At 63.6% G+C, this 8,913-nt stretch overlaps 1 protein-coding gene across 3 annotated transcripts; it reads right to left on the reverse strand.

The window, feature by feature from the left end:
* Window positions 1-20: 20 nt before the first annotated feature.
* On the reverse strand, window positions 21-8,589 carry CARNS1 (carnosine synthase 1). 3 transcript variants are annotated; one of them, XM_060158407.1, is made up of 10 exons: window positions 8,513-8,589; window positions 8,039-8,078; window positions 6,435-6,708; window positions 5,544-5,633; window positions 4,808-5,058; window positions 4,402-4,576; window positions 4,231-4,316; window positions 3,304-3,535; window positions 2,930-3,210; window positions 21-2,269 (listed from the first exon to the last, which is right to left on the reverse strand). In XM_060158407.1, exons 2-10 carry the CDS (start codon window positions 8,039-8,041, stop codon window positions 1,043-1,045), a joined length of 2,619 nt encoding a protein of 872 aa, XP_060014390.1. In that variant the 5' UTR covers window positions 8,042-8,078; window positions 8,513-8,589; the 3' UTR covers window positions 21-1,042. The 3 variants fall into 3 exon arrangements, with proteins under 3 accessions (XP_060014390.1, XP_060014389.1, XP_060014391.1); XM_060158406.1 differs by having other exon boundaries at window positions 4,808-5,295; XM_060158408.1 differs by lacking the exons at window positions 8,039-8,078; window positions 8,513-8,589 and having other exon boundaries at window positions 4,808-5,295; window positions 6,448-6,556.
* Window positions 8,590-8,913: the final 324 nt, after the last annotated feature.

The following is an 8,913-nucleotide window of genomic DNA, read 5'->3' on the forward strand; positions in this document are numbered from 1 at the left end:
CCTATCCCAGACTCTGGACGTTTCACTAGGCCATAAGCCTTTATTTGGAGAGGGACGCTTATGGAGCTGTCCACAGCTCCCGTGCAGCACAGAGGCAGAGTTCTTAAAGCAGCCTCCCCTGAATGAGGAAGGGAGTGTAGAGTCTCCTCTGCCAATGCTAGTTAGGTGTGCCTGAGGCCAAAGCACCAAAGCTTGGTGGATAAGGTGCATAGTGCACGGGAGGGGCGTTCACATGTCTCAGGGCCACATACAGGAGGTGAGTGGGGCCTGGAAGCTGAGTGGGCAGGTACAACTTAGTAAAAGCAGAAACCTGGACCTTGCATCTTGTCCCTCCACTCTTCATCCGCTGTGGTATGACATTGAGGCAGTGGCTTTTCCTCTCTGAGCCTGTTTCCTTTTCTGTAGAATGGGGCAATAGTGTCTGCCTGGAGGGGAGATGGTTACTACTGACCCCAAGTCATCTGCTTCTACTGCTCAGGCCAAATGAGGCACGTGGGGCACTGCCAAACATTGTCAGCAGGCTCCAGAACTATCTAGAATTTGTTAAATGAGGGAGTGAGAGTAGGAGGACGAGGGGTTTAGTCTCAGATTTTCTTGGGATTTGTCCAAAGGCAGAGGCCAGGTTCTCTCCTGTAGGCAGCAGGAAGAGACAGACCTGGAGGGGTGGGAAGGATGGGCTGGGTTTGGGCCCACTCGAACTAACCTGGGGGGCAGGGTGTGTGTGTGTGTGTGTGCGCGTGCGTGTGTGTGTGCAGCTGTTGTTGCTTCTCCATGACTAGAGTCCTGGGAAGCTACGGGCTGGACTGGGGCCTTCGGGAGGACAAGCAGCCCACCAGCTACTTCTTTTGTGGCTCCTCAAGTCCAGGAGGCCGTGGTGTCAGATTAGCCCTGCCGCTCTGGAACAGACCTGGGGCCTTGGAGGGGACCAGACCTCTCCAACGGTTGGGGCAGGGCCATGGGAAGAGAAGCAGGGAGAGCGCCGGGGAGCAGAGGGCACCACCGCATCCCCTCCAGCACTTTGCCCCTGCCCTGTGCCCCAGCACTATTTGAAGTGGGACAAGAAGTAGGCAACGGGATAGTGGGGCCCGTCGATGCCCAGGCCCTGGCAGAGGCCCAACAGGCGGAGACGGGCCTCGGCCGGGCTGGGCCCAGCACAGGCCACACTGCAGTAGGGCTCCTCGTATTCTCCAGGCACAAGGGTCTCCTCCAGCAGATTGAGACGCAGCAGGCCCTGGTCATGAAGAGCCTGTAGGGTCTCGCGGCTGGCGGTGGAACTCAGCGCCTGCAGGTGCTGGGACACCAGGCACATGACACCCACCAGGTGGCCACGGGCGCGTGGGTGGGCAGGCAAGGCAGGCCGCAGGCCGCAGGCCACCATAGCAGCAGCGAGCAGCAGGTCCACACCATAAAGCTCCAGGATCCAGTCTCGCAGGTAGAAGCCACCCATGCGGGGGTTGATCTCGATGAGCCGCGGCCCAGCCCTAGTCAGCTTGAGCTCCACGTTGAAGACCCCATCCAGCAGCCCGCAGCCCAGGCAACAGCGGAAGGCTGCCTGCACCAGCTGCGCCTCCTGCTCCGGTGCCAGCCCAGTGGGCATGCAGGCCGCTGTCTCAGTGAAGCCAGGCAGCCGTGTGGGGCCATTGTCGGAGACGAAGGCAGCCAGCAGTCTCCCCCCAAACAACACCAGATCCACGTCGTGCTCGGTGCCCTCGATGAACTCCATCAGCAACATGGCATTGCCCCAGCCCAGCCCGATGCCGGGGTAGTCGGCCTCGACCTGCAGGTCTCGGGCGATCCGGGAAAAGTGCTCGTGGCACTGTGACGCGTCCTCCACCAGCCGTACACCCACTGCACCCGCCCCAAACTCCAGCTTCATGACACCTGGCAGGGGCACCTGGCGGACAGCCCTGTCCACGTCGGCCTCGCTCTCCAATGGGCAGCAGGGCACAGCATAGAGGGAGGGTGCAGGCCAGGGTGGGCCATGGTGGCACAACAAGTGCAGCTGGGTGCGGCTCTTCTGCTTAGCCACGTGCATGGCGGCTGGCGGGTTGCAGGGCAGACCCAGCTCCTGGCAGAGCAAGGCCGTGAGCACCAGGCAGTCATCCCAGTAGGAAAAGCAGCCGTCTAGCTGCAGGCCGCGTGCCCGCACCAGCTCCGCCAGCACCCGTGCGTTCTCCTCATCCCTCTGGTGCTCTGTTATATTGAAGTGGATGAAGGTCTGCACTAGCTGGGACGCAAAGTGGTTGGGGTCTGAGTCCACCAGGTGCAGCTGCAGAAACCACAGGGCGGCAACACACCGAGATCAGCTTGTGCTGGGCGCTGGGCAATAGGATGGGGCCTAGAACATGGTCCTGGCCCTCAGGGGAGACAGCTTCACCAGTGCTACGCGCTCAAAACATATTTGTTGATGATTGAATAGAAGGTACAGAGGTGGGACACCTAATCCAGCCAAGAGAGTAGGGAAGGCAACCTAGAGGAGGCAGTGCTTAACCTGGGAGCTCAGTAAGGTTTAGCCAGAGGAAAGATGGCTGCAGGAGGGGGGGCGGGTGTCATCTAGATGGGAGGGGTGGCAGAGAGGGCTGGTGGAATCTTTCCCACTGGCAGGCTCAGTCTGGCCAGGGTTTGTAGGGAAACCACCAGGGTTCGTAGGGAAACCACCAGGGTTAGGGCTTGGGACTGCTGGTCTGGTGTCCCGAGTGGCCTTTTACTCCTAGCAGGGACAAAATTCAGCTAGGGGCGGGAAAAAGTTGAGACCCCTAACCTGGACGCGGCGACAGGCCCCGCCCCTACGCTTGGGCTCCAGGCCCCCGGCTAGATCGCCCCGCGCAGGCCCCGCCCCAAGGCCAACACCGCCCCTGGCCCCGCCCCGGGCCCTGCCTCCACCACTCAGGCCGGAACTTTGAGCCCCGCCCTGCCCCACCCCGCCCACCTTCAGCCCGTAGTCGCGCGCCGCCTCCCACACGAACTTCTTGCTGACACCGCCCGCGCCGAGCAGCAGCAGCTGTTTTCCCTCCATGAGGCAGCGCGCCGAGCGCCGCAGCATCGTCTCCACCAGCGGCGCGGCCGCCGCCTCCTCGGCTGCCAGCCCCGGGCGCGGCGCGGCCCACAGCCCTTCGAGCGCGCCACACGCCTCCAGACACAGGCCTCCGTTCAGCTCCAGGGCCACGGGGGTCAGCGCGCGGCCGGCCACCGTCAGGGCGAAGTCCACCCCTGGGCCGGACAGGGGGCGCGGGCTCAGTGCGGGCCGCCTTCGGGCCTCGGGCCCCCCTCCTCCCGTCCCCGTCCCGGGCGGCCTGCACTCACCGAGGAAGTCAGTGCGGACCTGGCGCCCGCCGCGCTGCTCAGCGCTCAGGCTGGCCTCCAGGGTCAGCACGGCGGCTAGCGCGGCCTCGGCCGCCGCCTTGACGCGCTGCCGCACGACTGCCACCTGCGAAGCCTCACCCAGGCCGCACTGGGCCAGCGCCGCCTCCAGCGTCCGTGGCAAGGAGCTCTGGTGCCGCAGAGGCTGGTCCCCACGGCCCACGCTGCACACCACCTGGGCAAGGTGCGGCTCAGGGGGCTGGTCCAGGAGGAGTCCTCCCGGGACTATCCCTGGCCCCAGCACACCTTCCCCTATGCCACGATCCAGGCCACAGCCCTCACTGGACATTCAAGTCCTGTCCTCCAATGTGACTTACACTGCCCGTCTGGTCCCCCTGGGGGGACTCTACCCAGGCTTCCAGGCCCAGCTGGGGCCTCTGCTCCCTAAGGGCTCTAAGCATGCTTGTTCCTAGTGCCTACAGCCCTGGGGGCCTGTCCCATCCTGGTGGGCTTAGCCCTAGAGCTCCCTGAGGGCAAGGTTGAGTCTCTCCCTCTCAGCTTGGCCCAGAGCTGTGTACCTAGGAGGGTCCCTAAGCCTCTCTCCTAAAGGGCTCCAGGCCCTGGAGGTTTGTCAGGGACCCTGGGTCAGCCTCTTCTGTGGGGAAGAGCTCTCTGGGAAGAGGTTTCAGCCCTGGGCCCTGGTACCCAGCATGGGATACCAGGTAGGGCTCCGGATGTGGGAGGAGCACAGGAAGGGTTGGAGAGAAGGGAGAGTGTCAGACGAAGTCCTCCCAGAGACAACCAAAATCCTCCGCCCCCCCCCCCGCCCCAAGATTTTGTCCTGTCTCTGCCCAGGGGCCCTCATCAGCTCAGTGGAACTGGGCTGGGGTGTGGCAGCAGGGGCATGACCTGGACCTGAGCCATGCTCACCTTGCTCAGCAGGGGCTTGTCACCCTGTGTCCGACAGACCACAGCACAGATACGCAGAGCCAGCTCAGGGCCAGGCAGGGGGCTGCCTGGGGGAAGACGGTGAGGCCTGAGCACAGAGCAGCCAGGAGGCCGAGCCATGCTCTCCCTCTGGCTGGCACAGGTGGCTCTCACCTGGGAAGGGCAGCCGGGCAGGTGGGCATACAGCCTCCACCAGGACACTCTCCTCCTCCTCTAGTTTCTCCAGCAATGCCAGCACTGTGTCCACCACTGGGCCCAGCTCAGCTCGGGGATACAGACGCATTGCCTGCTGCCCCCTCCAGCGCCAGCCACTGAGCTTCATGGCTACCTGCAACAGGCAGGGGAAGGGGGCCTCCTCACCACCCCACGTACATGCAGGGTGGGACGCTCATACCACAGGAGCTAATGAGTAAACTGAGGTAAGAAGGCAGGGGATTACCACAGAGATGGGGCAGTAGTAGGGCTCAAAGTTGGGGACCGCTTCCCAGCAGGACCCGGTAACCCCCCACGGGTCCCCTCCTGCTGGCCTCTGCACAACCTCGGGGGCAGAGCCTGTTACCTGCAGGGCATCACCCAGGGCCTCAGAGTGCAGAAAAGCCCCTACTTCCTCCTTCACCAGTGTCTCTTGGCCCTCTTTGCCATTCAGCTCCACCAGCCGTAGTCCCGGGCTGGCATCCCCTCCCCTCAGCAGTGCCGGCGGCTTGTAGGTGAAAGCCAGGGTAGCTGGTACAGCCACGTCACCCTGCCGAGCTAGCAATCGCCTCGTCAGCAGCCGGTCCTCCAGCAGCCGGGCCAGCTCGGCTGAGGCTCCTGTGGGGCAGGTCAGGTCGCGAGCGAGCTCAGCTGCCTCTCGACCCCGGCTCGGCCCCAGCCCCAGGCCTGCCAGGAAGTAGGTGGCGCGGCGAGGGGGGACAAAATCGTCCAGGAATGTCAGGCCCCCCGGGTGGAAGCTCACAGCCTTGGAGACCAGCAGGGCTGCCTCGCCTGGCTGCCCTGGTGCTGGCACCTTTGTCAGCCAGGCAGGAGACAGGCAAAGGAGCATGTTTCCTGTGGGCAGAGGGAGGAGGGTTGCTGGCCAGGGGAGGCTTAATGCCCCATGCCCTCCACCTCCAGCCTGGGCCCCTGGGTAGTCAGGGGCAGCTGCTCCCAGAGCCCACCCCCACTCGGAGTAGGGCAGCTGGCCCGGTGGAATGCAGGCAGTTGCCAGGGTTGGCGGGTATTTTGGGATGTGGCCGGGCCAGGGCAGGGCTGCCCTTTCTGTAGGAGGGGGTGGGGGAACTTGGGCACACACTCACCCGGGCTCTGGACCCCACCCTCCAGCAGCAGAGACAGAAAGGTGCTGGGCGATCCCAGAATGCACAAGGTCACCTCCGCCCCAGGACAGCCTTGAGGAAGAGGACGTTGCCAAGCTCACCAGGGGCTCCCCTTGCTCTCTTTCCGCCCACCTTTCCCCACCCCCATAGCCCTGCCCTCACCCTTGGACCCCCAGGTCCTCCCCGGGTATCGGACGAGAAAAGTAGAGGGGACAGAGGAAGCTGGAGAGCAAAGGGGAAGCTGCCTGTCTACCTTGCCCTCTGAGGCTAGCTCCCTCCCCTCTGCAGCTGGCCCAGAAGGCACTGGAGGCTGGGTGACTGGAGACATGGGTTCTAGCCTGAGCTCTGCCACTGACTTTCTGTGTGACCCTTGGTCCCTGTGCGGTGGGGGGAGGAGTCTCTGCACCTCAGTTTCCCAGTCTGTACAATGGGGCCCAGTCTGTGATGTTCACACACTCTAGCTGTAAGCCCTCTGTCCACACAAAATCTTTTGTGGCTGCCTGATACATAAAACAGATAAAGCAGAGGAGGAGTCCTGGGTCCCAGCTGCTAGCTGCCTCCACAGCGGCTGCCAGGACACTTCTGTAGAAGCTCTGGCTCCACAGAACATGGACTGCAAATCCCAGGGCTGGATTTTCCGGGGGTGGGAGGGAAGCCGTGGTCTCTGACTTTACTGGTGCCAGATGCCCTTTGAAAAGCCTGCCTTCCAGAGGTTGACTGGCCTTGTCTCCCTGGCTTCAGACCAAGCCAGAGCCTAGGGGAAGGGGCCGACCTTGACAGAGATGGGAAGCAGGCTGGGCTGCAGGTGTCTCCCTCCTCCTAGGGGTGCTCCCTCCCCCCAGGGGTGCCCCCCTCCATGGAACCCTCGGGCACCTGTGCGGGGCACCTGGCTGCGGTCTTGGGTCTCCGGAAGGCCAGCTTGCTGCAGACAGCTCTGCAGGAGACTGTAGTAGTAGACAGTCCAGGCCCGGGCCTCCGCCCCCTCGGGGGAGCCCTTGCAGTCCAGGGCCACGTCATGGCGCCAGGAACCATGGAAGCAGCCTGGGGGTGGCAGGCCAGAGCCGCCACCCCATGGGCCCTCCTCTTCTTCCAGGTCCTTGGAGTCCAGGGGGGAGTCACACTCGGGACCCAGCGGATCCAGGGACAGCTGAGGGAGGCAGAAGTGGTGGGTCTTGGGCAGGGTGGGCAAGGGGCATATGAAGTCACCCAAGGGTGTAAGTCCCCCACTCTCCTAACCTTGGGCAGACACTGTCCTAGGAACAAAAGAGGATGGGTTGGGTTGGGTTGGGGGATGAAGGCCTGTCACCAGGAACATGTAAGTGGGAGTGCTTTGTAAACTGTATGTGCAGTGCCCCAGCGGGTGGGAGCAGAAAGCAATGCACTGCTGGCTGGATCACTGCCCCCTCATCCCACGCCCAGGTCTGCCCCAGCTTGGTTCAGAGGGGCAGAGGTTTTTTGCCGGTTTTGCTTATCGAGGCAGCCCTGGGACCTAAAACAGCCCTGGCACGCTGTAGCTGCTCAATGTTTGATGACTGAAGAATAAGTGAACGAATGAACCAAGCAATCACTCTTGGGCTGCTCTCTTTTCTCTGGCCTCAGTGACCCATGTACCACCGTGGAGTTCTGCTGAGACCTAAATATGTGGGTGAAGCTGGTCCACGGTCATCTCCAAGTAGCTGGAGAATCTACCATACGCCCAGTCCTGGGCCAGGCATTAGTAAGGGAGAAGCTGGTGCCCTTCTTTTCAGATGTTCTGAGTCATGGAAATGCTCACTTTAGATGAAATCTTACACCCTGCCCCTCTCTGAGGCTGGCTGACTCCCAAATGAGGCTGCTCAGAAGCTCACTGTGAACACACGTGCAGACACAGGTGGGCCTGTCCTCCGGGGGACAGGCTGGGCCTCCTTGGACAAGTCGTGAGGTTTCTTTGGGACTTGTGGGTGCCTGGTGCCTGCCCTGTCCCCCCCCCCGGGGTGCTGATGAGGCTTGGACCTAGAGAATCACCGTGGTCATTGCGAGACAGCATACTGCAGGCAGCCGGGAGGGCAGAGGTCTGGGCCTCAGACCTGGCCTGGAATCCCGGTTCGCCGGTGCCAAAGTCTGAGGCTTGGTGCCCTTTCTTAGGAGCTGAGTCCCCTAAGAGCCCAGAATGGGTTCACTGCTATGTTCCCAAACTTAGAATGGGGCAGGGCGCATGGTAATAATAAGTTGCAGGTTGAATGAATGCCAAAGGGGACCAAGAGTGCCCGCCTCCCAGAGCTGATGGGGGAGAGAGGCAGTGCCTGGCACACAGCAGCTGCTTGTCCCATGGCACACAGAGTGGGCGGTCAAGGGGTGTGTGCGCAGCTGGTCACGGGTCTGTCCGCACAGACAGCCCCAGGGTTAGGCTTCTATGCGCCCCGCCCGATGCCGCCCTCCGGGCCCTCCCTCTGATTAGGGTCTTGGGCTTTGGTGGGGAGGGACCAGAGGAGACTCACCATCTCACAGGTGGAGAGGCTGACAGACTGATGGAAGAGACTGACAGAGAGAGACAGAGGAGGGAGTCAGGGCGGCCGGATCTCTACTGCAGAGCCCAGCCCCTAAGACTCTGGGTCAGAGAGGTGCCCGCGACCGCGTGCGGCTCTCCTGTCCCAGCCAGGAGGTGTCCAAGGCTGCCCCACCCCCACCCCAAGGAAGCAGAGGGATTGCTGACGCCCGGACCTCATGGGGCCCGCACCCCAAGCTCACACATCCCAAGCTGCGCGGGGCAGGGCCGGGGGTCCTGGCGCTCAGCCCTTCCAGCGGGGGGCGCGCCGGGTCCCCGCGCGTGTGTGCGCGCGTCTGGGAGGGGTATGCAGGCGGTGTCACGGGTCCCGCTGGGGGGCGCGGGCGCTCAAGGTCCCGTCCCCGCGGCCCCTGCCCCGCAGCCCCCTCCCTGGCTCTCCCCGGGGCGCGGGCAGCAGCCGGGGTACCTGGCGGGCGGCAGCAGCTCGGCGGGGCTCTGCCGGGCTCGGCGGGCGGCGCGGACCCGGCGGGACTCGGCGGCGGCGGCGGCGGCACAGCGCCCGGCCGAGGCGGCGCCGCTTTATATAGAAGCGCCCGGGGCATGCCCAGTGCCAGGCGCGGGGCGGCGCGGGGCGAAGTGGCCCGGCCCCACCGTCCTCCAGCCGGGGGCAAAACCTCCGCCACCCATCCTGAACCTGGGGTCCTGGGGGTGGGCGGGCCCGACCCTGCCAGAGGCAAGGCGCGGGGGGGGGGTGCGGGCAGGGAGAGACAAACAGAGGGACAGGCAGAGGGACAGACAGGAGACCTTCGGAGACACAGTAAGTCGAACAGTGGGCCAGGTTCTAGCGGATAGCGATCGTCAGAGAGG

The sequence above is a fragment of the Lagenorhynchus albirostris genome, chromosome 9 (assembly GCF_949774975.1).
Source record: "Lagenorhynchus albirostris chromosome 9, mLagAlb1.1, whole genome shotgun sequence".
In the NCBI taxonomy this organism is placed as follows: domain Eukaryota; kingdom Metazoa; phylum Chordata; class Mammalia; order Artiodactyla; family Delphinidae; genus Lagenorhynchus; species Lagenorhynchus albirostris.